This window comes from Paramormyrops kingsleyae, chromosome 13 (genome assembly GCF_048594095.1).
Source record: "Paramormyrops kingsleyae isolate MSU_618 chromosome 13, PKINGS_0.4, whole genome shotgun sequence".
NCBI classification, from domain to species: Eukaryota; Metazoa; Chordata; class Actinopteri; order Osteoglossiformes; family Mormyridae; genus Paramormyrops; species Paramormyrops kingsleyae.
In genome coordinates this window covers 26,379,393-26,406,889 of record NC_132809.1, presented here as the reverse complement: position 1 = coordinate 26,406,889, position 27,497 = coordinate 26,379,393, and the positions used below count along the sequence as shown (strand labels likewise).

Sequence of the window (27,497 nt, the reverse complement as noted above, 5' to 3'; positions counted from 1 at the left end):
CAGGACTGTCAGGTCTCTCTTTACAGTACAAAGAGCATAGGAGATCGGAGCTTGGGCTCCGCTGCAGCTCTTTGATTTCCTCATAGCTGTGTGGTAAAGGTGGAGCCTCCTGTAATGGAGGATTGAAGTTGGGCCGCCTGCTTGGCCTCGAGAGACGCCACGCTCCTCATTCTGAAGTGATGTGCTGGGAGCTCCTGTCCTCATGGACTGCAGTCTGAGAGATTAAGGTTACCCTTATGAAGTGGTGGAGAAGCATCTGCGTGCCACACGCTCAGATCTCCACTTGGACGGCAGTAAGGAGTCGGTGACATTAAGGTTTCCTTTGAGGTCGACTTCAGTTTCTTTCTGATCCCAGCAACTGGCTACAAAGAATTAGGCTAAAATTAGGCTACTCAAAAGCAGTATAAACATGTATTCAGATTTATATTCTCCCTTCTCTTTGATTTGGATCCCCCTCTCTGTCTGATTTTGTACATCTTTTTTCTCTGATTTGGATTCCCCTCTCTGTCTGATTTTGTATATTATTTCCCTCTGATTTGGATTCCCCCCTCTGTCTGATTTTGTACATCTTTTTTCTCTGATTTGGATTCCCCTCTCTGTCTGATTTTGTATATTATTTCTCTTTGATTTGGATTTCCCTCTCTGTCTGATTTTGTACATCTTTTTTGTCTGATTTGGATTCCCCTCTGTCTGATTTTTTTTTTGCTCTGGTTTTTATTTTTTCTTTTGTCCTAAATTGTATCCACAGCATTCCTATCGCTGTCTGAATCCTCTGTACTTTATACCCAGATCTGTCCATGGCAGCAGGCTAGAGTCTCTGTGTTCTACAGGGCCTCGTCTGCGGACAGGTGTGTCTCACACCCCCTGCACCCTGAGGTAAGAAAATGCTGTTCCTGTGCTCAGGAGCTTGCAGGTGAGACATGATACTTTCTGAATGGCTGAGACCTGCAAATCAGCGAAGAGCTGGCAGTAATGGCTCTTTAAAATTTCCCACATGAAAAATGAACAAAACAAGGAGGTTAGAGGTCATTTCTCTATTTAAATGAGACGCAACACCCTGGTCATGGAAGGTTGGGATGTCCACAGTTCCCAAGTCCCATTAATCATGGTTATTAGTGTGAAAAGAAGTTAATCTGTTCAGTTAGGAGAGACTCATCATACTAGTTTCACACCTTTGCACATGCTTAGATGTGCAGACCTGATTCAGCACCTTGTAACCATCTGCCAATACGCCGAAGCAGCATCTCTGACTCTACATCCCATACAGTGCAGATGCCCTGGATTTATGTCTTGCTGATTTACAATCCATTTAGCAACACTAAATTGATCTCCAGCTATCTTCAGTCAGTCAGGCAGTCTTTAATATAGTTCCATCCATCCATCTTCCATCCACTTATCCGGTAGAGGGTTACCTGGAGCTTATCCCAGGAAGTGCAGAGAGCGAGGCAGGGGTGCGTCCTGGGTGGGAGTCTAAAAATGTGCAAATGATGAGCTTAATGAGGGGTAGTACTGTGTGAACACAGCTCTGCCTGGGTGACTAATGCCTGCATATTGATGGACCTGTGGCAGGAAAGCATCATTGTCACAGTTCAGTTCAGCTGCATTTCTGAATACAGTGAGAGATGTGAGTAAATACATTTTTCCCCTTCAAATACGGTTAAAATGCATAGTGCCTGTTTAGGGGGCACCGTAACAGAAATAGCCCATTGTGTGGCCCATTGTGTGGCTCACAGGTTCCTTGTTTCATCAAATAAACTTGACATGAATGATTTATTGCCCTTGATGAATGTCAGGCATTTTATCAACTGATCACAAGATCAAATTAACCTCCCTCAAGTGCCATCAAATTCATTCTATGAATTCGAGGTGAGAACAGAATGGATCTAGTTCCGAGGTTGATATCTGAGCAGGAACCTGGCTGCCGTGATGTTTCCATATGAGATTCTGTGCTCCTCTGCTCCTTTATGGACTGGCCTCCTTGGCGTCACACAGATGGACTGGACTACAGCTGGGAGCCAGGGGCTGTGAGCCTCTCAATCCACACTGCCCAAAAAGGGGAAGATGTCTAATGTTCTCATTGGCTCAAAGGTCATGCGCTCTTCCTCCAATCAGGGTGACCCACGGTGTGTAAAGAAAGTAATCACCTTGGCAAGGAGTGCACTGGCAAACAGATGGCCTGTCTGGAGGCTTCCAAGTAGGGTGGAGACACTAGACATTCAAGTACTAAGCCGTGAGCTTAAATTAGGGTGAACGTTGGAAAAACATATTTGAACAGAAGTAGTTACTGTCACTTATTTATTACTTTATGCAACTTGCAGAGTTTACAGATGCAAATTATATACTGTTTGCATTGTCATCCACTGTAGCAATTTCAGGTACAGTCCTTGAGTAAGACATAGTGGGCCTCATCACCACGACTGCAAAGAGGCAGCAGATTAGTCAAAGTCCTCGCTGAAGCGTCAACGAGGATGCAATTACTGCCTCAGCTGAAGGTGTCAGACAGGAAAATGCCGGGGAGATTAAGGGAATAAAGGTCTGAATGTGTGTGTGTGGGGGGGGGGGCAGGTAACTGTGGGGGGAAATGGAAGACCATAATTAACCAAGATGGGGCGGGGGGGGTGCCCATTTTCTTCATTATCATCCCAGCCGTTACTGTCTGGAGCACTTCAGTATTCTGCCCGAGTGTGTGGCGCTCACAGGAGGTGAGGGAGGGCTCTATGTTGGGGGGTGGGGGGTCTTTGTCCCTTGCATAGACAACAACAGCCGTTATAAGCTACGGCGTAGTGAGGCGTGAACCTCTGCCTGCTTAGGAATCCTGATGCTGGTCGCTGACCTGCATCACACTGCCCTGTGCCATATGAAGGGGTTTGGGGGGGGGCGGGGGGAAGAATCCAATAATGGTAAATGCACATGGAGGCACATGTCTTGTTTCTGTCAAAAATGAGCCTCTTTGCAGCGAATTTTTGAGTGAAATACAACACTAGACTGAGGAATTAAGCGAACTGCGTTGCCTCACTTTCAAATGTGATGGGTACTTGATAAACAGCAGCAGTTTGTTCTGATAGCAAACTGTCTTCATAAAGACAGTAACGTCTGAAAACCAGGCATCGTGGGGCACTTTACACAAAGTAAACACTTACATAGGTGTCTGTTTCATGCGTTAAATTACGGTTCCGACTGTCTTCACTTTTGGAGTGAAGTGTGGGAACATAAATGTATTAATGTGATACGAGTCGACTTGAGGGTTCCCTCTCAGATGGAAACGGGAGCGTGTGTCTGTGTGTGTCAGACCGTCATCATAGCACCATGTTCCCCGTGAATATCACCCCCCCACCCTCCCCCGTGCTCCAGAAGGCCTCCTGAATGTCATCACAGACAGCCTCTGTGATTGGCTGGCAGTGTGGTGGCCCCCTCACCGCGTCAGAGGCCCCCCGGCCACTTACCGCCACACCTGTTCGAGGGGCTGGCATATCCCGCTGGGGCCGGGCCCTTATCAGCTGTGCAGGTTGAGACCACCGCTCCGGCACAGAGGGACAGGAGGGCAGTGACAGGAGGATGGCACGCCAGTTCTTGATTACAGAAAAACGCGCCTCATTCGCTCCAGCAGTGGGAATGGGCAGGAATGTTGGGCATTTTACAGAAAAGCCAACATATTATAGAAACATGTCAGTATTTAAACAATGCCTTTAGCTAGGGGTTGAGTGTGGCTCAGGGGCGTAGGATGCTATGTCTGTGGATGGGATGTTGCGGGTTCAAATCTCTGGGTAGTATGATGTCATTATCAGACCCCTGAGCAAGGCCCTTAACCCCTCAGCTGCTCTAGGGCAGGGATGGGGAACCTGTTCCATGGAGGGCCGGTGTGGGTGCGGGTTTTTGTGATGGCCTCTCAATCAGCCAATCACAGTGGGTCCCCAGGACTGGAGTTGAGAACCACTGCTTTATTACTGGCTGATTGAGAGGCCATCCCAAAAATCCGCACCCACACCGGCCCTCCATGGAACAGGTTCCCCACCCCTGCTCTAGGAACTGTCTGACCTTGCTTTCTCAAGAATGGATAAAAACGTCTCCAAAATAAACTATAAACACTTTGTTGATAGAATCTAAGGTTGGATTGCCCTCTGATGTGATGCAGCAATCTGTCATTTTCTAGCATAGGCTTTTTAAATCCAGCTTACAATGTTACCTGTCATGCAGCTGAACCTTAACATTTTAGGTGAAGCACCATGAGCCAGCATGGAAAATATTATGGTTTTATTAGGGTGTATATGAGCAACATTTTAGTGCTAGATAAGGACCAATTTCAGTAGCTCTCAATGCCACCTCTTACCCAGAACAGATAAACTTCCTTTCCAGACTCTTTGACAGTATTTAAATAGTGTCTTTACCAGCCAATTAAAGTACAAACTGCATATTTATGATACTGCCCCTGGAGATTTCATGAATTTGTTAAGTTTTCAACTCAATAATTAAAGATATACAGTGTATGAATTAACAATAAGGGCCGTGAAACATTGATAATGTTTTCATTTGTTGGATGCCGGCAGCAGGATTATTTGGGGCGGTACATGTTCAGAGCAGCACCGGGGTTTTCTGAAGCGTGATAACGTGTGAAAGAAGCAGCACAGGCACTCTGGAAGCAGCAAATTCGTCAGAAAATGCAGAACTGATGATCTAGAGGCTCCAGACTGAGGGGAAAAGAGACCTGCTCACTTTCTTTTTGGATGGCTTGTGTTCAGATACGTTCAGGAACACCTAGAACAAAAAATGTTTCATTAAACGGACGATGCATCATTTCTGAAGGCAGAGCTATGAAATGACTTAAAGTGCACTGGATACTATGTTCACAGATAAGCAGATGGAAGGTGCTTCCTTCCTCTCCGAATGAGCTACTCTTTGGTTCTATAGAGCTGTGGATGGTTCCCATGCCTGTGTACCTTACTGGGATCCATCACCAGCACTGAGAATAGGGGAGGACTAGAAATCAACCAAAGGAAAAAAAATGACCATGTTTACACATCCAGAGGAAGGGTTTTGGAAGCGCCTTTCCATTCCTGGGTTGCATCACACTGAGAGCTGATGGGTGCTTGTCTGAGTTATGGGAGAAGGGGTCTCAGCATCTGGCTCGGAGTGGGGGGGTCATGGCGTCGTCCCAATGAGCACGCACACACGTATGCAAGAGTTGCATCATCATGCGGTGGAGGAACAGGAAAAAAAAGCTGCTCTTGAACTCACATCTCATTGGCATTCCCTGGTCACCATTGGTAACAAGGCTGGATCTCCCACAATGCATTGCTCAGAGAGATATCATATTTGATCATACGCTGATGTTAGGGATGAGGGATGGACAGGTAGGAGATCAGGCTGCTGGAGATGGACCCTTTCCTGTAGGCAGTTCTCCTCTTTAATGATGTCCTTTTCCATGTCCTCCACTTTCCCGTGTTAACCCTGGATCATGGCCAGATGTCTACCTGTGTTCAGGATTGCCACTCCTGACACGTCTGACCCTCTGTTGTGTCCTTTGGCATGGACTCTGCCACTACTCACCACACCCCCCAGAGGGGGCAGCGGGCACACGCCCCTTAGCCAGCTACTAAATCCCCACCCACGGGGTCGACCCAGATCCATCCATCCATGATGCTGCTGCTTCTCTCTGTAGTGGAGCGATGTGGGGAAGCAGCCGCCTTACTTACCTGGTATCAGGAGTATCTTGTTAACTCAGCGTGGCGGCTGGGTTCTCAGAATAGCAGCAGGAAAGGGAAGAGTAGGGCTTCATGCGGGATGATGGGGTCTTGTGTTCACCTGTGGGCATGGTAGTTACAGTTATTATGAACTTGCGACAGATAGTGACAACGGTGTTGGTCACCATCACTCAAACCATTCATTTGTGTGGGGTTCAGGGGTCCCCTGTTGGTCACAAACAGTCACTGAATAGTAAATAAACTTGTTCTGTATTTGGAAGATACTGAAGCAGCATGTTGTGCCAAACAGCTGGGGAGCTATGATCTTCTGACTCTGCTCACTAGCTATTTATTTAGTTTTTGAATCACCTGGAGAGGTACGACACTGGATAGGACGTGCGGTTATAGGAGATGGATGGATGGATCACCTGGGGGGGGGACTTTGAGTAGGGCCCTGGAAACGACAAACTCCCTCCTGCTCCTGTTACCCATGTTGCCAAGATGGTCTCGCAGCTACAGACAACCGATTCCTCATGCCCACGTCATTGGCACTAGCCTGGGAATTTGGATGATCTTTCAAACTGGCATGGGGGGAGGTTTCACAAGGTGGCAGTCTTCCACAGTTTAAAATGGCACGGCCAGGGCAACTTTCTGTGGGCCGTAACCCCCTCCCCCGTCATCAGCTGACAGGGGCGGAAAAGAGCTGGAACGCTCTCACCCCGTCACTCAGGTAATGACCATCGAGCCCCGTCACCGAAATTTCTGATGGCTTAAACCACACTGCTCTCTTGATCATGAGGGGTTGTTGTGGCAGAGAAAACGATGCACAATAAATAATAAGGAGGCTTTTCTGTAAAGACATAATGAGAAATTATGGCAAGATAAGCAAACAGGTCCCTACCCCCCCCTCCCTGAGTGCTGGACTAATTACAGAGCTGAAGCAGCTCTTCTCAACAAGGCCATGGAGTCGACCCTCTGCTAGAACATCTCAACGTCTTCTGAGGGTAGGAACACGCTGAGAACATGACTGCATTAAAAGACATTTTTTTGATAGTTTTTTTTTTTAATCGGTTAGTTTGGCCAGAGTCCCACACACACACGGCACCCCTCTTGGCATGTCGGTGAGCCTGTTTGGGAAGCTTCCAGGCTCCTGGTGTAAATGGCACAGTCTGGATCTTTGCAGAACACACCCAGCTTCACGCCTGGCTGTTTCACACGGTTCTGGACGAACCTGGGAAATGCTAACGGCACTCAGAGCACCTGCCTCGCAGTTTAGTGTGCTGGTCTCCCATCAGAGACCAGTCCACACGCCGACGCGGCTGAGAACTAAGCGGCGTGCTTGGGGACCTTCTGTCAACTGGCTGCAAGGCCCACGGGTCTCATGATGGAGACAGTTCTGAAGGCTGTGTTTACCCCGGCCCCCCCGCGGAGATGGGAGCTAAGCCTTCCCGTGCCCGCAGAAGGATGAGGGTGGGGTTTTGGGGGGGGGCAGGCGTGGGGGCTCTTGCTTTAGACTCCATTATTATTTTCCTCCAAAGACTTTGAAATCTGTGCCTAACAAACAATGCAGTGACTAGCCCCCATTTTTCCTGTGAAAGTTGTTTTTTGGCTCCCCCCCCCCCCCCCCCGCTCATTAAATTGCAGATTCCCACCAAAATGGTGCACAGAAACCACTGAGATGGTCAGGACCAATGAGATTTAGTTTGGAAATGGCAGATTAAAATATTTGACTGCATTTGAAGTCTGTTTGCATACAACTAGGCACACAGCTCCAGACAAACACACTAACACTCAGATGAACAAATACACACACAGACTCCCAAACAAACACACAGACAATCTCACAAACACACAGAGACATTCTCACAAACACACATACAGACAAACATGCACATGCTCAAAATTACATGCACATCAAACAGTCCATTTAGAGGTTTGGGTTTCATTAAAATGTCACAAGTAGCCTGTGAATAATGTAACCCAGGCTGCTGCTGATAATCCTGGGATTACCGTTTCTTTCCCAGTTTCATTTGGGCTCATCACCAGTCTTCCTCCTGCTGCTGAATAGAGCAGCAAAATGTTATCTGGCGTGGCAGAGCGGGACTTCTGCAGGGATACTGAAGCTGCGTGACTGAGAAGGACTTCAGCAGGGACGCTGAAGCTGGCATGGCTGAGCGGGACTTCAACAGGGATGCTGAATTCTGGCATGGCTGAGCAGGACTTCAGCTGGGACACTGAAGCTGGCATGGCAGAGTGGGAATTCAGAAGGGAGACTCAAGCTGGCATGGTTGAGTGGAACTTCAGCATGGACACTGAAGCTGGCGTGACTGAGCAAGACTTCAGCAGGGTCACTGAAGCCGATATGGCTGAGCGGGACTTCAGCAGGGACACTGAAGCTGGCGTGACTGAGCAAGACTTCAACAGGGTCACTGAAGCCGATATGGCTGAGCGGGACTTCAGCAGGGACACTGAAGCTGATATGGCTGAGCGGGACTTCAGCAGGGACACTGAAGCTGGCGTGACTGAGCAAGACTTCAGCAGGGTCACTGAAGCTGATATGGCTGAGCGGGACTTCAGCAGACACACTGAAGCTGGCGTGACTGAGCAAGACTTCAACAGGGTCACTGAAGCCGATATGGCTGAGCGGGACTTCAGCAGGGTCACTGAAGCTGATATGGCTGAGCGGGACTTCAGCAGACACACTGAAGCTGGCGTGACTGAGCAAGACTTGAACAGGGTCACTGAAGCCGATATGGCTGAGCGGGACTTCAGCAGGGTCACTGAAGCTGGTGTGACTGAGCAAGACTTCAGCAGGGTCACTGAAGCTGATATGGCTGAGCGGGACTTCAGCAGACACACTGAAGCTGGCGTGACTGAGCAAGACTTCAACAGGGTCACTGAAGCCGATATGGCTGAGCGGGACTTCAGCAGGGTCACTGAAGCTGGTGTGACAGAACAAGACTTCAGCAGGGACAGTGACATTGAAGCTCATCCTAAAGTGGGATCAGCTCCTCCCTTTTGTCTCATCCTGCTCCAGTTTCCTTGCCCCCTGTGAGACGTGCTGGTGTATCTTTGAGCTGCTGGTTAAGTGCAAGCATATGTGATGTTAAGTGTTTAAGTGTGTGCCGGAGTTTTTTTTTTTTTGGGGGGGGGGGGGGGTCTGTGTAATGGGATTTATGTGCCCCTCTGCTGTGAGAGGGTGTGTTTATGTGTGTAAATGGGGGCCACACTGCTGTCCTACCCTCCCCTGCCCAGGGCTCCTTTCTCAGTGCCCTTAGTTATTTCCATCAAGGTGCTTATATTCTCATGCCTTTGTTGCACATGGACTGCTTCTGCTGTCCAAGATGTCTGCAACTCCTGTTAAGCCATTTTGAAAAGCTATTCCTGGCAGTGGCTAACATTTGGCAGGGTTAGGAGCATGTTCATTCCATTCCAGAACCTTCCCGCTCACCTTCCCCTGTGTGATGGTCCTGACTCACCAGCTGCCCTCTGTAAGTGACTGAGGACAGGATCTCAGGGGACATCAGCTTCCACTCCTACACTTGACCCTGACGTCTCCCAGGACTCAAGGCTCTCCTACCGCTTTGCTTACTCAGCCCATGTGTTTCCATGCAGATGTAACTCCTGTGATCCCCCTGTTTTTCCTGCCTGGATTTTTAATCGATGAACCATTGGTAAGAACAAAAAGAACTTGGTCATGTGCACAGAGCAACCGTAACTCAACCATAAGTCATATCTATGGTAAATCAACACACTTATCACAACTGCTGCTGAATTTGTGTTTCTCGGCTCTGTTTGTTCTGATCCATTCCGTTTACATTCTCTGCTTTAAATGCAGTTGTCTGCAAAAACAAGATGGAAGCTTCTCTGAATGGTGTTTTATCATACATGGGGTTGTTTTGGGGGGTGTCTGACCCCTGTCTTTGGGTCAGCTAAAGGGAACTGGCCTGGAAGAGGGAACCCCAACCACTCTGACACCTACTGCCTGTTACTGTGCACAGGCGTGCGTGAGGTGTGCCATTCCGACACTCTGCCCCGGGTGACTCCGTCCTGAGGAGGTGACCTCACGGTGAACCCCCCCCCCCCCCAGTACAAACTAGAGATGGAGGGAAGCGGATTTACTCAGTGACCGTGAGCTCGCAGCCACGACCATGACAGGCTGCGACCCATAGCATGCATTATGTATGTCTGTTAAAAAGCAGCTGTATTGACGTGTGTCAGCATAGTGTAGCCCCGGAGTCTGCCTCACACAGGTTTTCCCAGTTAATGTAAACTAATTTCACTTTCTGACTTTCTCTGATTCCGGCGTCTATTTCAAAGGAGAAAATTCCAGAATGGTTCAGCGGGCAGCAGCGGGAAACCAAAGGCGATGACTCTGTCTCAGTTTGAGCTACTCCTCCAGGCCTGTCAGCTTCTAAAAACAGATGTGAGTTCCTGTTTGAAACAAAAAACCAAACGCTGTCTGAATGCACCCGGTGCTGGGAAGGCAGCTGTACTCCTAGGAAGGCACGATGCTGGAAAAAATCCTGCAGTGTGTTTTTAAACAAGTGAATTAATGAAGTCTGATAATGAAATAAATGCATAACCCCCCTCCCCACCATTATTCCAGAATCAGGCCTGTCCTCCCCTAGGATACATGGGTAAATGAAGGATCTGCTTTGCTGTTTGTCTAATATAGGCTGCAGGTAGCTTTGTGATTATGGAACCCCAGTCAGAATTGAAAGACTAAAAAATGACTGCTATACGTTTGAGTTTGAGGTAAAATTGACCACTTTTGGTAAAAATGCCAAGCTGTTAAACAAACAGGAGTTGACTTCCTGTCTGTTTAATTGACCAGCTCCTTCAACTGACAGCTTTACCTGTTGCCATGGTGAAATCCCCCCCCCCCCCCCCCCATCCTCCCATACCTATGACTGGCCTTGTTTCTCATAACTGATCCTGGATGGACTGAACATCTAGGCACCCCCTCGCTGACTGCGGTGGTCTAATCCTCTCATCCCTGTGATGAACTGCAATACCACATCTAAGTGTCCAACGCGTTTATAACATAAAATAATTACAATATATATCATTTACGTTAAAGATTTCTGCAGATATTTTTCACTATGTAATAAGATTATACAGATTTAATATTTTCTGTAAGTGTCACGGTTTCCAAAGCACCTAAGAAAAAGCACATGATCGACAGTAAAACGAGTTTATAGTGGAAAGTGCCTTATATAATTATACCACAGTCTTGTGCAATTACACAGAAGAGCCGGCAGGTGACGCTCTTCCCCATTTTCATCTGTTACCTCTATTCAACTTACCGTAGTACTTATATGTAAATTAATATTATTTTAGCTACATTATAAACTTTGACTTAGGTTATTAAAACATTAAGGTGTCCTGTGGCATCTTTTTTTGCATAAAGCTCTAAATCATTATTGGGAGCTCAAAGCAACACTACTGCATGTCGACGGCTGATACTGACTACATTAAAACTGCAGTGACATGTTACTGTGGTGTATGTGTGCGCGCGGGAGCGGGCATGGGCGTGTGCTGGGGGGGGGGGAGGGACGTGAGACTTTTTCTGTGGTTTAATTGCGGCTTCTGGGTGGCCCATTCAGACAGATGCGATGCGATGCGTTAGAACCAGACTGTGCGAAATCCCAGCTGGATATTTTGTGTACTGTGAAACGCCTGCCCTTTAGTATCCTGGAAAACAGTTTTTGCTTCCACCGAAATCGTACATGTTTACCTCATTTTTGCGTAAACACATCAGAGTAAAACACATTATGTTTACTAACAGACTGACCTGAAGTGCAAATATTTCCGTTTTTTCTCTTTTTTTCCCTGGATCGCAGAGCTCGTGTTTTATGTGCGTTAATGAGCCCTGCCTCTCCATTACAGGACTCCTTCACACCTTCACATGGATAATCAGTTTGGATGTTTAGGTTCCAGAATATGAATTAATACAAGGAAAAGCTTCTCTATTGTCTATATATTTAGATATAAGAAATGACTGTTTTAGGGTTTCTTCGTTGTACACACACACAAATGTCATTTATTACCGTCATAAGCTGGGAATGCAGTCCTCATCCTGGAGAAATCGCTCCGTAGTTTCGGCTTCAGCTGGATCCAGTCCGGCATTTTCCCTAATCCAGGCCGCCTATTCCGCACACCCAGCCCGAATCACGGCCCCACCACGCTCCGTTTCGTTCCGGTTGTAGGCAGTGGTAGTGACTGCATTTCCTACCACGGGTCGGCTTTTAAAAAGTGCTTTCGCTCCGCCTCGTGCCACGATTCCCGGTTTTGATGTTATTTTCGCGCTAATCCGTCCTGCTTTTCTCCTAAATCCCCAGCTCGCAGTGTTGAGGGTGTCTTCTTTGCATCAATGGCTTGACTTCAGGCTTTCTTTAACCTCCAGAGAAGTTCAAGACGGACCATCTGATCTCCTCCCCCCGGTCCCAGCAGACTAGCTGGCTGCATGTTTCATCCGGACAGCTACAGACACGCAGCCGGCTCCGCATGTTTTTTCCCATATCACGGGTAAGAGACTCTGACCGACGGAGGATCTGCAGACGGATCCCAGCCGCTTGTGCCCCGCTGCGAGCCTTAATCTTCTGAAAAGTGATGGCGGAGTGGGGAGCAGGGCTGCTCCTCTTGCTCTCCTGTGCCAGCCTGCTTCACCCGTCTGCCCCGTCCAAACACCCCAGCAAAGGTAAGTTTCCTGTTTGCTTCCCCCCCCCCACACGCAATCTAAGGTTAGTACGCTGCGGTGCACATGTTGGGGCATTAGGGCACCGGGTGGCTGAAGACGTAAATGTAACGTTCGATGTCCAGCCGACAGCCTAGGAACTGTACGCCGGTTCAGGTGTCGGGGACCGAGCCTGGACACCTCAGGATGCGGAGACATGGAGCCGCTCGCCTCGCTTAATTTGTTGCGCGATGCTTTAGCGCTGGCAGGTGTGAAACGAGTTGCTTTTGTTCCTATTATTATGACAATTAAAACAAATATTTATCAAATATAATAACGGCAATTTATTAATACTAACAATACAATAATACCAATTTATTATTATTATTAATAATAATAATAATAATAATAATAATAATGTGCTTTAAATAAGCGCATTGTCCAGTAATGCATGAGATAAAGCTGCAGCAGTAGGTGTCCGATCGCGGGCACCGCGGTTCTGAAATGCTGTCGCACCGGTGACACCCCGTGATGTGTGACAGTGGCCGGCAGCCCGTGTGTTTCAAAGGGACCTGCTCGTAGCTATCATCAGTCTGCAGCTTAATTAAGGCTCATTAAATTCTGGTAGAACTGGACAGTGAAACTACCCCTGGATCGGAAGTAGGATGCATAATTTTGTGCGTTGAAATTGCATATTTTTAATAAGTACGAGTTCAATCGCGTAAATGTTAAATCCGTAGGCTATCTCTTTGTGTGTAATAGTATGAGTTTAAAAAGTAGCTGTACGTCTGGGGAATAAACCCCAGGGGATTATTAAAAACAGTGCCTTTAACTCATCTGTTTCTAATCGTGCCGGCCAAGCAGGTGGGGAGGAAAAATAATTATATTTATTAGTCTTCATTGGATTAAAAGTGCTTCTTTATGCCGTCTACCTTGGTCTCTTCGTAGATCTTCGAATTTTACAGACAAAATAATAGTAATAAAAAAAATCCCCGAGGCATGTACTGAATTAATAAAAACACAGACGGGTGTTAGGGAGGCCATTTGCTCCATGGAAATTGAGCATTTTGGAGCCATATGTCCGATGCTTTTTACTCCACGCTGCGGCTGCGGCTTTTGCAGAGACGTGAACAAATTCCGCAGCATCTGGGGGAAAAGCGGATCCCCCGGGACACAGTTTTTTTTTTTTTATCCAAGTAAACCTTTAGGACGGGAGATACTGTGCGTGATCTCCGGATGGCGCAGTCTAGGCAATGCAAAGCGCCACAGCTTTAGTTATTAAATCACGTTTGCCTCAGTTTTCCAAGTTAATATGCAGCGCAGCTACCAAGCGCGTTTCTGCTGTTTTTATGTTACGTTAAATTGATCGGTTCTGTCTGAATAGATCTGAATCCCAGTTCCATTTATTTTGCTTGCTTGCAGTGCTGCTAGCATTTCTACCCGGGTCGCTCGGGTTGGCTGGTCGTTAGAGTGAGGTCCGGATCTCCTGGCAGGAGACACAGTGGCGATTTGGAGAAGCGTTTATGGGAGCCTCCCACGTGGAGGAAGGGGAGCGGTCGGTCCTGCAGATCCATAAACCTGAGAGATTTAGGGAAACTGCGGGAAGTACTTTTGGGCTGGGGGGGGAGGGGGCTGGAAAGGTTTCAGATCATCTGGTGTGAGAGGTGCTTTTGGAGCTGGTGTTGGGTTACAGATTGTATGGTTCCTGATCCACTGGTAAAAAAATGCCTTTATTCAGAACACATTCTCCTGACAGAACACAACTGACACAGTATCCAGGCTTGGAGTCCCAGTCCATAAGTTAGCTCCCAAAATACTCTGAACATCATTTTGTTTAGGCCTATTACCCTCTGATATCGAGAATATTTTTTGCTGCGTTCTTTCTTTGGTAGTGCTAGTTGATAGTAATGATAAGTTACGGTGACGTCAGTTCTGATGCCAGTCCGGTTCCTGCTGGCCAGGCTGTGACCTCTCCCCGCTTTTCCCGCTTGAAATGACAGCCTCTCTGAGTCTCCTCCTAGAAGAAAAGATGATTGATTTCGGTTTCCACGTATCTCTGTGCCTCATGCTGTGAAGAGATTGCGGGCACTGAAGCCCCCTCCCCACTCTTTCATGCATGCTGCGATCAACGTGCCATTTTCACGCCCCCTCCCTCCCCCAAACGTGGTCCTGCAGACCAGTGAAAAGTGCTTTGCTGCCCTGATCCTCTGTGGTGTGTAGCGGCATGTGGTGTGTAGCTGCCCCCCCCCCCCCCCCCCGTAATGGTGTCCCGGTCAGTATTACGTGACCCTCCTGCCTGGTTGGGGGTGCCGTGCAGTATATCTGGACAGCATATCGAGTGGACTCGCTGTCTTTCAGAGACGTTACCTGTGTGCTTGTGTCCCCCATGTCTGACGTAGCTTCCAGGAACATGACTCCCTCAAACACCGGTGGTCAGGTGTTTTCAGTACAGAGAACTGATAGTTACACGCCGAAAGGGACATCCAGCATCAAGTAACACAATGTCACACTCTGTCTCAGCCAAATTTAATGAAAAGGAGGCACAATCGAGTCGTTTTTCCCGAAATAAATGAGCTGAAGAACTCAGGAACTTCAGCAGATGCACAGCACAAATTGAAATTGACCTTCTCTTGATAGATTGCGATTTCTTTCTTTTTTAATGTATTTTTTCCCCTCCTGGCATAGCGTCTCCGTGGTCACCAGCTGTTGTAGTTACCCTTTGAGTTGATTTATTAATTTTCTTGGACTATTAGCTCTTGGCTAATTGCCTAATGTGCAAGTGAAGCCCAGGAAAGGGATCCTAAATGCAGTGTCAGTGCGGGAGCCTTGTCATCCACAGTGACCATCCCTCTGAGGTCAGCCATCTGACATGGCCTGATCGCCTGCAAATCACTCATGTTTGCTTTAATGAGTCTGCCAGGATGACAGCTGTTTGCCCTGATACAAGGCATTTATATTAATACATTCTCCATAATGCCTCATTTTCTGAAATGGCATCATACATAATTCCAGAGGGAAAGGCTCAAGTGCCACTGTTTTGATCAGAGCCAAAATGGCTGCCTGCTCAGTGCGGTGATTGGAGCCAGCATGGCTGCCAGTTCAGTGCCTTGATCGAAACCAGGACCTTCACCAGACAGCTGTAGGTCGTCCTTCAGATTATATTACTGCTCTGTTCTTTTTCAGTCTTTCAAATCAGCATGTTGAAAATCAAGTTAGAATGGATTGTAATTGTAATTGAAATCGCATCAATCGCATGGTGTAGATCCAAAGGGGCAGAGGGTTCCTGACCTCACAGGTTTTTGACTCCTGGTGATGCGAGATGAAGGTCTGCTGATTCTGGACAGTGCTGGTTCTAGTTGGTGGAGATGATCTGTGTGTTTCCAGAGGTGGAGGTGATGTTCGGCCTGCTCAGACCTCCAGCCAGGTGATGGCGCTGTCTGGGTGGAGAGCAGCTCTTTCACATGGATAACGGTCAGACAAGGATGTAAACATCTGTGTCTGTTACTTGATTCTTGTTTTATCGTGTCCGCCCTTGTGGGTGGATGAGAGTGATGTTGTCTGTGCTTTGCAGGCTTCGCGTTTTTGTAAAGTGATCTTGGTCCCTTCCAAGCTTAGTTGGTATCACTGTTGTGGGGTCGAGGAATGCCCTGTAGGTGGCGTCATGGTTAAGGAACTGAGCTTGCAGCTTCTTTCGTTTGCCAAAAATCAGCTAATGGACAGAAAGCAGGATCCAGCCTGACCTTCCGTTCACACACACGTGAACCCGCTCAAGAGAGGGGTCGGCCTCATGCCGCTTGCAGAACCCGGCGTGTCTAATCGCATGTTCCCTGAGGAATAGAAGCCTCTCGAGTCACTGTGATCCCCCCTCGGTTTCTTTCTAACGCTGCCAGCTCTCGAATTAGTTACGGTTTGAATAACAGGACTCTAAAACGCATCCCCTTTCTCCGTGTCGCCTTTTATTTAAGATGCATTTCTCACTTTTAATACCTCTTAAGGTCCTAAATCGAGTCTCGCGCTGGCAGTGTCCATCCTGAATAATTAAAAGGCATGAGGCAGCCCTCGTAAGTTTGATTAATCGCTTTAATTTGCTTTCCCAACCCTGGAGGGTCTCAGCTCGGCCATGTGAAGGATCTCCCCCCTTCGGCGGCGTCTTTGTCGGTTTTAACTGCTTTTAAGATTCCGATAGGGTGGGAATGTGAGTGAAGGGCGGAGTCAGGACAGGACTTGGGTGGAGTCAGGGTGGGGGCTGGGCAGAGTCAGGGTGGGACCTGGGTGGAGTCAGGGTGGGGGCTGGGCGGAGTCAGGACAGGACCTGGGTGGAGTCAGGGTGGGGGCTGGGCGGAGTCAGGACAGGACCTGGGCGGAGTCAGGGTGGGGGCTGGGCGGAGTCAGGACAGGACCTGGGCGGAGTCAGGGTGGGGGCTGGGTGGAGTCAGGACTCAGGACAGGACCTAGGCGGAGTCAGGCTGGGGCCAGGTTGGGTCAAGGCCTACCTCATGCTGGCCGTAATGTGGGCCCTGGAATCTGGCTTGCCTGGAAGCAGGAAGACGGCATAAGAGCCACAGTGACCCACCGCACCCCAGCCCCTGTCCCCGCCATGGCCCCCTGTGACGGACAGCCCAGGCATGAGGAGCACCTGTCCGCCCCCTCGCCCCCGTTTCAGGCCAGCACAGCATGCCCATTCCTGAATTCCAGCAGTAGCGTCCTCCAGGAAGCAGGGGGCTGCGGGGTGACGTTTGTTTGGTCCTGTTTGCGGTCCCCTATTCTTCTTTCTCTTAGCTGTATGTGTGCCATTCGTTTTGGACGCAAATAAGTTACACATAGAGTATACAGGCAGCTCTCAAATTGTGTAAAACTGACACACGTAAGGCCAGATTTGCTCAAATAACATCCGAGTTTACGGAAGTGTTAACTCAAGACAGCCTGTTCTGAAAATACATTTATACTTGGTTGTTCTTTAGTTCTTTCTTGCATGACTTTTTTTGCTATAAGGTCTCTTGAGTGGTATGGCGGGGTCAGTCTGACTTAAAAAAAATTTTCACCAGCATAAAATTTGATTTACGTAAGTGCTTGTGGGCCGGATTACTTACACTGCTTGGGAACTGCCTGGATATCAGTGTCTCTGCCGGACTGGGAGGATGTCTGCCACGTCCCCACTATGTATACCTCGCACCTCTGTGCAGCTCCCAGCTTGGCTTTCAGGGAATAAAGCTGGGCCATACTTTGGGGATCAGCTCGTTTACCCAGCATGCCTATGGGCGTCCTGATTGCTGCCCATCAGTCACATCTGTGGGTTTGTCGGAAGTGTTTCATGGAAACTCTGGACCTGTAGTGATGATTTGTATGAGTCTTTTGCAGTTGGATGCACCATTTGGTTATTGATATACAGTGGTACCTCGGTTCTCGAACTCACTAGAACTCGAATTTCTTGAAAGTCGAACAAACCAGTTTGACCTAGAACTTGATCTGAATATCAGAAGTCGAACCTGGAACGCCGACCTAATATAAATTGTACGTGCCAGGAAATGAGTCATACTACAATGCAATTCTTACTTGAATGCCTTCTTCACAGACTGGACGATTAACCAAATAAAGCAGCGCAACATTACAGTAACTAACAATAAATAAACCACTAACTTACGTGTACTATTAGAGCATTTATGCCATTTATTTAAACTTTATTTTACCAGGTAAATTAACTGAAAACCAGATCTCACTGCTTTACGTGATATTCGGGAGAAATAGCAGATTACGCATCGGAACTGCCTGGGATACAAACGTCATGCGTGTAACTAAACTCTTCAGCCAATAAGAGCAAAGGTGTGTCATCACGGAGGCGGTTCCAGTTTGTGCAGCCGGGTGAGAGGTTGCAATGCATCTAACCGTAATGCATTGCGTCAGGATCAGAATGCATTGCTTTAACTGGACTGGAGAAACAAACTGAAACACGGATTTAATACAGAAGACTAATGACAACAACCAGAAACAGCTGATCACATGGGGATCCCACACGAGGTTAACGAGGGGGCGTGGCACACGGAAGGAGCGAACAATCGGGACAGGACAGGGGTAATGTTGGGATAAGATCTTTATCGTTTTGGAAGCCATTAAGAAAAAAATGCTCTTCTTGTTTTATCCTGTTCATTTTGTGTTTAAATGCTAAAAAAAACAAAACAAAAAAAAAAACATATTTAGGTGTAATTTTGGGGGGCCGGGAACCAATTAATTGGTTTTCCATTATTTCTTATGGGAAAAATTCGATCAGAACTCGAACTTTTTAGGATTCGATCCGGAGTCCGGAAGGGATTAAGTTTGAGAACCGAGGTACCACTGTATATGTATCTATAATATATAATATATTTATCTATAACAGCATATTTTATTGTGAGTTGCTTTCACAGTATTCCAGGGAGTGCGAGAAAACCAATTCGCTCGGTCTATATGGAGGAAACTAAAATGACATAGTTCTTCAGAAATTACGGTGAGATTCGCTCCAGGAATGCAGTGCCTGTAAACAGGTCTTAATCATGGCCGACTGGAGACTCGCGGAGGTGGTCATGTGACCCGAGCTGCCGTGAGTGGAATGATGTTGACAGTGATGATGATGATTCCTACTGACATATAAATGCCAGATGTGGGAATGTGAGTGTGGTGGATATTTTAGAGAGTGAAGCCCTGTGTCAACTCCTTTGGGGGGGGGGCTGCACTGGGTCTGTTGTTCATCATGAGTCTTCAGAGGAGACGTGTCTCCCTTGTAGCCTGCTTTAGCTCTGAGAAACCCAGGTTAAGACCCACTACCATGCTAAGGCCCAGTGAGGTTTCCTGAGGAAAGTCTTCAGAAGTAGCGCATGATGTCCCTCAAGGAGCTCAACTTCTGAAATCAGAGTACAGGCAGCAGCGGTGTGTGAATAACTCAGACTCTTCGGGTTTCTCGTGGTCCTGAAATTCACCAGCTTTCAGGGAGACCCTGTTTACTGAAAACAACATCTTTAAGCATCCCTATGTGACTGGCAGGTAATTACAGACCATGCTCCTGACAGAAAGGCTCACATTTGCAGTTGGATATTGGTTAATACATCACAGTATGATTTAGGCCCCGGATGGTTGCTGGTGCTGCCTGTTTCTGTCCTGCCTTTGCAGACCTTTCTCCTGACAAGCCTTGCAGGTGGAGCAGATCTGCTATAACGGCCTCCTCGTCTTCTGTGTGCATTGTGCAGCTTCAGCCCTGTGCAGCGTCTGATTTCCTCTGTGTCCCTAATGAGATGTGTGTGTGTGTGTGTGTGGGGGGGGGGGGGGGGGAGTGAAGTCTAACTTTATCTTGACGGCTGTGGTGAAAACCGGGTCCTTTGGTGCTCTGAGGCCTGACACTCGACCCCTGACCCCTGACCTTTGTATGGGCACTGTCCCGGGCCCACAGGGATTGTATCTGTAGGCGTGTGGGCTCCATGCATACAGGTCTGTGAATGTGTGAATGTAAAGGGGGAGACACGGACACGGATGTGTACACTCATGCACACCTGCGGCTTGGCTAATGATCTCCCCCGTGCACTTGGTTCTGGTTTTGTTTGGATCGGATCACTGCGGTGTTGATGCTGGTGGTGTGGACCCCACAGCAGGACTGGGAGAATCCAGGCTTGCTTGCCGTCCAAGGCCAGATGTTTTCCCAGAGGCTCATGGAAATTCACAATAACTGTCTTTTCTTTCCTTTTTCCTGTGAAGCCAACAAATGGTTTACGCTGAGATCTTTGAGATCAGGGATTGAAGGGTGTCCTTCTTTACCGTGTGTAACGTTCACCAGTGAGCCAGTGGATTGTACCCCTCCCCCCCCCCCTTCCCATGAGGCACAGTGTGTAAATACCACACAAACGAGTGCATCACTTACGCCGGTAGAAGGGTGGATAAATACACCTGCATCAGAACCTGAATGTCCATTTTCTCAATGACCCCCCCCCCCCCATTCCTGCTCCAATTCCAGGCTTAATAAGTTCAGTTCCTTCGCTACGGGTGAGGAAGCTGAAATACTTAAGCTGAATATCCGATATCAGGGTTTACAGTGGTTGGTTTAGACGGAGAGACAGTCATTGTGGGTTTGTATGGGCTAAGAATTAGGCCTGTAGCAGAGATGTGTGTGTGTGTGTGTGTGTGTGTGTGACTGCCGTCCCCCCTCCAGGAAGCTCCAGGCTCTGCTCGCTTGATGATTTCCAGCGGTTTGCTGCCCAGCCCTCGGCCCCCCCCTCCCCCCCCCTTTCAGGTCCTGCCACACCACTGCCATCTGTATTGATAAGATTTCCTGAGGGGAAACAATTCTGTGAAAAGCAGGAAGCCATTAGGAAGCGGAGGCTTGCTCAGCCCCCCCCCCCCCCCCCCCCCCCCCCCGCTCGCTGTGTAAACACGCCCGGCGTAAGCGGGCCGGCTCGCGGCGGTGGGATGCCAGTTTACAGGGAGTGTGCTGGAACACGCACCGCCCCCGTGACGTGAGTGACGGTGTGGTATGTCTCGGGTGCAGTAAACACCCACCAAACCACGCTGATCGTATACACCCCCCCCCCCACCCCATTCTGGGGTTGGTGGCTTCTCTGCTCCCTTTTAAAAATTCATGTTTATTACCTCTTCTCTCCACTGAATTCCATCATTTTAAATTTATTCTCACGCTTTCCTGACATTAGCTGATATAACGCACCAGCCCTGCCTACACTCCTTCCCATTGTGGTCACGCAGCACCCATCAAAATATATGTACCCCCCCCCCCCCTCAGATTTTCAATGTTTTACGTTGAATTTGATGAGACCTCTGCGTGGGCTGCTTTTAATAGTCTGAGTGAAACAGAATAACAGCACAATAAAAGTTTAGCTCTGCTTTTATTTGTTTGCTGTGTAGAGGTATTCAGATCCACAATCTTCAGGTGTAAAAATATTTCCTGTCCAAATAAAATAATTAGACTCTGCTGGCTGTTAACAGTCAGGTCTGCTTTGGCCCAATGTAGATCTTGTTAGTAAATTGCACACATGTTCAAGAGCTAGGGAAGGGGGTGTGATTACTCCATACCACAAAGGCTGGGGGGGGTCAAATGGTTTATTTCTGAGCTCTTAATTAGTCTTAATTAGCAGTCAGAAGGCTGAATTAGAGATCTCAGCCAAACATATTATTTGAGAGCACGATAGCGTTCTTCGGGCTCGTTATACCAAATTAGCACTAGATTAGAAACTTGAGCAAATGTGACGGAAAACTGTCCCATCATGGTGTTTGTCCTGCTTGGCTCTGTATGAAATGTAAAATAATCTTTGATAATCTGACTTTGCAATTAATTTATGTTAATTGTTTAGATGCTGTGAGCAACTGATTAAAATTAATTTTCTGAAAGATCTTTATTAATTTTTCCATTCCGTTATGTGCATTTCTCAGCCATATGTTTGGCTTGACACGTATAAAGCATTCTGTTTTGTCTGATTTGAACCTGACAATTAATTCAGATGAGCGGCTTAATCTGGGCTAATTAGCGCTCCACAGGAAGGATTCGCGGCATGTGCTCTGGCCGGTGAGGTCTGCGGTGCCTGTTGGGACCATGAGGAGCAGCATGGTGTGGTTGGATCAGGAGCCATTGATGTGTGACCATCTGAAAAGGAGTCGTGAGTTGTTTCTGAGGTTCTGGAGCTCCACAGTCTCTCCAAATGGAGATGGTGGTATCAATGATGGTGGGTCTTCTCAGGAGTGAGGGTCCTCAGGATCTGAACACACAGCTGGATACTGTAAACCCCCAAGTCCTGGTTATAAACGTCACTGGGTTTCAGTATTTTTGCCATAATTCCTCCACGACGAGGAGCTGTTTGAAAACCATTGCAAGCATTTGCATGTTGCTCTGAAATGCTTCTAAGATGCCAAAAAAAAATCTTTTTTTTTTTCTCCTCATATCTTTACATTTGGGATGTCTGGACGGTTTGTAGTTACTGGTCAATGGATTATTTCTGCATAGGTTAATCCACGATTCCATAAACAGATGATGTGAGAGGTCAGGGTTTGGGGACTAAGCGTGTGTTAGTCTTGTCTATAGTTCCCTCTGATGTAAAGCGTCACCCCGGTCCTCCAGCACCAAAGGCTGTCCTTGGCTTCAGTCTGCTCCTCCTCTTAATTGTTTTAATGAAGTAATTATTTGAATAATAAGTCACCCCGCTGGTATTTCAGCTGTCAGTTGGGTACTAATTATAATATATTTTGTAGGTGCTGCCAGAGTGTTGCTCTGTTATTAAGGACCAGGTGTGGCTAGAATTCCGCCTGCAGTTAGAGGGAAGATTCGGCTGAAATGCTCATCTGCATAACCATCGGGCCGGGGGGGGGGGGGGGGGAGGCGGCATACCAAGAGGCCGCCACCCCCTCCTTATGGAGCTACCTACTTATATCACCTCATCATTGTCAAAGCGGGGAGTATCACCATGTAATTTCCTAACTGTGAGCTGACATATCTGTGCTTGACCCGCTCTGGGGAGGCAGAACTCATAAACGACAGGTGGTAATTAAATCATTAATGCAATTGAGATGAAAAATGAAATCTGTGCGTTCCAGCCTTCCCCGCGTTTGACACGTCCATCCTCATACCCACACGCTCTCAGTTCCCTCTACCAAACATTCCGCGAACGTGGCGGGGAGATGTCCGTGTCCCGTTTCCTGTTTGTGTTAATTGTAGGCTCCTACATTTTTCAGTCCTACGTTAGACAGCTTGGCATGACCAGTGTGTGTGTGAGTGCAGTGGGTCGACGTGCTTCTGAGCTGATATTTAGTCTTTTTTTTTTTTCCGTGCTCAGATCAGAAAAATTACTTTGTGCGATTTCCCATCTGTGAGATTCTGTGATCTGCAAGCCCTCTCTGGTTCCGATCTGGGTGGGCAGCTCTGATCGGGATTTCTGTCCGGTTCCTTCTCACGTTACAACTTCCCAGCATGGTTTCTCCCGAATGCATGATGTGCCGCAAGATAAGAGCTAAGCCTGGCTAAACCAGTTAGTGTGACCACTTGTGTTACAGACTAGAAGAATAATTGTTAAAATGTCCATCTAACAAAAATCTGAAGGAAATGGAGGAGAAAAGACAGTAAAGGGTCACAGTGAATGGGAAGCAGTGTACGAGGCCAGCTAACATTCATACTAACATGCATTCAACGAAAACAAGGTAACGATGAGTAAAAGCGGGAGTCTGGAGGACTTCCTGGGAGCTGGTGGGGCTCCGGGTCTGCCGTCTGGCCGGAGACAGATTCCACAATTTGTCTCCTGCTGTTTGTCAAGATGGTAGAACAGGACGAGGAGGCCTCATGTTGCACTTAAGGCCCTGCATGGAAGGTTGTTTTTTTTGCATAGCCATGTCATAGAAGACGAGGCTAATTTTCTATTCGCTATTGAACAATGTTGCCAGATTGCCTCCCTGCCTGGTTTTGCTACCCTGCAGTCAATGAAAATCAGGTGGTTAAGTGGGTCTGTCAGCAAGGTGGTCCTTTAGGGAACGGTGAGTCTGTCCTGTATTCTTGATGTTCAGAACACCAACCTGAGGCTAGGTGGGGGGTGTCTGGAAGTTTGTGTTCCCTTCTGGAGTAACATAAGCCATTTCTAGGTTCTGTTCTGCCCCAAAGTTTGGTGTGTAGCTTTAGTTTGCAGCATCTCTCCCAGAATGGTTTGGGGTTCTCAGGTCTGCAGTTCCTGGTGCCATGAGCAGGTCCCTCGAGGAGACCTTGGTGACCCCTGGCATGATTAGGGAACCGTTACCAATGGGAGAACGTCTGTGACAGTTCAGGGTTCCTTAGCGGCTAACCCCTGTTGTCTTTGTAGTTTATCGTACTGATTTCCTGTCTTACTGGGACCAAGGTCCGGATGGCATAGCTTTCACTGGCTTATCCACCTTGAAGGTTAGGGGAGGGACTTGTGAGACCCTTTGGGAGATTATGGGGATGGGCTTGGCCTCTTTCTATTCTTGGGGTTACCCTTTGGCTTCAGTGCCGCTAATGCTAATGAATGGTGGAGTGGAGAATGCTGTGAGCACGGCCGGTGTCCTGCAGGTTACATAGGAAGATGCAGAGACACAGGTGGATACCGAGTCCTACTTGTAAACAAAGGGGAAAAAATACCTGTGTACCCACACCAAGCCCCTGGGTTACAGGGCCAGCAGTTTGGGCTTCTGAGACAAATGCTCCAGCCCAATTATCTGCATCATGGTCGCAGATTACGAGACTCGAGGGAGTGCTGATCTCGAGGCAGCAGATGTGGTCCCCCTGCACCCTCAAACACGCTGAGAGCTTTGCTGAATCCGTGCCAGGTATGCGGACGGATGGAACAGCTGGAGGTGCGTCTTCAGGTCAAGAGCTCCTGAGACTGCGGGGGCTGTGGGGAAATGACGTGATCTCCATCATCCTGGCAGATGGGCTCTCTGTTTCCTGGCCGCACATATCAGAGTGTGTGTATGCGTGCGTGTGTATGTTCCCTGCTATCGCTTGCCCTCTGCACGTGTGTGTGTGTGTTAGAGGAAGCATTTATCTGCCTCTGTACCCTTGATACCAGTACAAAAGCTTTCTACCCCATGAAAGAAACTAGAGTACTACTAAAGTAGATTAGCGCCGTTGAATCGCCTGTGTAGGTGGTATTTCAATAAAAAATCCAATTGCACAAAGCTACTTATTCTGTAGATTATGATTTCCTTTAGATATTGTTGGTTTTGTTTTTGTTTAAGCTCCAGCATAATATTTGTGCTATTATTACCACACACTGGTATTGTGTTAATTAGCTGACCCACTTTACCAATTTATATGCAAAGCATTTTCACTTGAGAAATTCAGATTAGGTGACTGGAAGCAGGCTATGAGTCTGTCGTCTTATGCACTAGGCTACCTGCCGCCTTGGTTCACTTTAACCCTAGTAATTACATAGTAGTGAACAAACCCACATGAATAGCTTGTGATTATTGAAATTAACTGCCTTATTCAGGTTGTTCGTTCTGTGTTGTGGAGCTGCCTCTTGGTTGGGGATCTCTGCTCATGTCATGGGTTCAAATCCTGGGGCAGACAGTAATATCATCAACGTTGGGCCCTTGAGCGAGGCCTTTAACCCCCACCTGCTTCAGGGACACTGGCAGACCCTGCTCTCTGATCCTCATTTGTACGTCGCTTTGGACAGAAGCGTCTGCTAAATGAATAAGCAAGTGTAAATGTAACAAGTATGGCCTCCGATCTCTTGGTGGCAGCTCCAGCAGTAGGACCGTATGGGCGTCAGAGGCGGAACCTGTACAGAACGGGACCATGGGTTTGCTCAGACTGAGTGCCCAGCCCCCACGGACTGGCAGTTCTCCGTCTTCTCCTCCAGCGCAAGCGTGCCATATTTGCATAAAAGCCTTGAGTGCTTAATGAGACTCACTACAGGTGATTTAAAATTTTTTTTTTTTTTTTTTTAAAGACAGTCACTCGTTTTGTCTCTGGCGGCTTCTGAGGCTGTGTGGGATGTGGCCTCCTCACCGTAGTGTCTGAATGCTATCTGGCCGGGGGGGGGGGGGGGGCTGTGAGCAGTGCGGCAGATCTAGCCTGGGATTGTATTGTTAGGTGCCAGCATGCTAACCAGCTAATGCTAAACGTTGTGCTTTGCGTTAAATCAGCAGGTAAATGTCTTATTTGGGCTAATAAATTTGTCATGTCACCGTGCCAGGCGTTTGAAGGGTGCCCCCCCCCCCCCCCATGGTCTTCAGCAGCTTTGCCTTAATTTGCATTCTGAATCTCCGCGCTCCGTGTTGTCAAGGGATACCAATAGCTTTTTCTGGAGCAAGCAGACGTCTGTTGTGTGTCTATTTGAGGAGGAATTTAAGGCCGGGGCCTTCAGAGGCGGCGTCTCAGCCCGAAGCTCCGGCATTTGCCCAAACGGGCGGGTTTTAAATAAAAAGAGGGGCGCCCCCGGAGACACTGGCAGCGGCGGTGTCCCGCCTGCGTCGGTTTATGGGAGATCAGACGGAGCCGGCTGGCTTTCAGGCTGCAGAAGTTCCCGAGACGTGCTTTGGATGGAAGTGGCTTTATCACAAAGCTAGTAAGTCAGCATTTCTGGAAGCTTCTGGGGGCAGCTTTGCTGCTGAGTGCGGACTGCAGTTCACATTATTCTGCTGTCTCTGCTGCTCTTCGTTTTACAGCAACAACAATTCTGCAATTCTTCCTGCGTTTTGGAGGTTAAAAGTTCACCGCATAATGGTAGCCTCCCTCCTCCTGGGTCCCACCTGTGACAACACAAGCGTCTGCTTCCTTAAGTACTACGCCACCTGCTGACCGATGTAGGCTAAGGCCAGATGCAGTACACATTGCGGTCTTCGTAAGGGTTGCTGTCTGCTGGTTAGGAGGGAATGGTGTGCAGTGACATACTGGTAGTTTTAATTTATTTAATGTCTCTGGAAATCCTGTTGGAATGGGGCGTCTTCGTGGCCAGATATCCCCATCGGCAGGTGCAGCTTCTGACCCTGACCGCCCCTCCCAGCCCCCCTTTGCAGATTGATGCTTGTTGTATGCAAGTGTGATGAGTGTGGGTCCAGTAGGTGGGTGGATGCTTTATGCGATCCTTATTAGTAGGAGTGCCACGTAGAGTTACAAGTCGTCATGGAGACCCCCTCCCACCCCCTCCGATGGACAGCGGTCTCTCATTAATAGCTGATTCTCATGCAATTAATAAATGACACTTTCTGCTAATTAGGCAACAAGAAGAAGTGGAAAAACATGGTTGTGCTCCTCTGCTCTTCCCTTGAAGTCTAAATCTGTGCTGTCTGATAATGTGTATATAAAGAAAGGTCTTCCTGAAATGCCAGGACCTTTGCTTGAATGCTGTGGCTATATTCCTTGTTTGTGGTCCAGCAAATATAGCTCTAGTTTAGTATTAAGTTACTAAACCTTTTGAGCTCCTATAAGACAGGGTTTTTTGCCCCTGTGCTGTAGTACTCTGTCCATCCACACAATCCCCTCCTAAACAGGAGTGTGCGCTGTTCAGGCAAGCTTACCTCTTTATTCACACCTTCTTACACTGTGATGAGGCCCTGTTGAGGTGCATTGTGGGACGCAGGTACATTGTTTGTTTTCAAGCTGTAATCGGTGATGGCGTTATTTACCACATGCAAGGCTGCGATGACTTCTCATCATCCTTGTGTCA

The 27,497-nt window shown here is 48.0% G+C and overlaps 1 protein-coding gene and 2 long non-coding RNA genes across 7 annotated transcripts in view; 1 reads left to right on the top strand and 2 right to left on the bottom strand.

The window, feature by feature from the left end:
- Positions 1–4,115: 4,115 nt before the first annotated feature.
- On the bottom strand, positions 4,116–11,865 carry LOC111857392 (uncharacterized). The gene is made up of 3 exons (XR_002841351.2): positions 11,732–11,865; positions 5,691–5,799; positions 4,116–4,752 (listed from the first exon to the last, which is right to left on the bottom strand). It is a non-coding gene; the product is annotated as an uncharacterized lncRNA (long non-coding RNA).
- LOC140578218 (uncharacterized) lies at positions 9,354–10,680 on the bottom strand. The gene is made up of 2 exons (XR_011982309.1): positions 10,586–10,680; positions 9,354–10,112 (listed from the first exon to the last, which is right to left on the bottom strand). It is a non-coding gene; the product is annotated as an uncharacterized lncRNA (long non-coding RNA).
- Positions 11,866–11,870: 5 nt separating the features above from the next.
- LOC111857388 (neogenin-like) overlaps positions 11,871–27,497 on the top strand; it is a 70,192-nt gene continuing 54,565 nt past the window's right edge. For 2 of the 5 annotated variants that reach the window (XM_072698478.1, XM_023838192.2), the window contains exon 1: positions 11,871–12,381. In XM_072698478.1, the coding sequence (XP_072554579.1) occupies positions 12,294–12,381 (88 nt within the window). In that variant the 5' untranslated portion in view covers positions 11,871–12,293. The remainder of the gene's footprint in view (positions 12,382–27,497) is intronic. The other 3 variants (XM_023838195.2, XM_023838186.2, XM_023838196.2) reach the window with 2 other exon arrangements.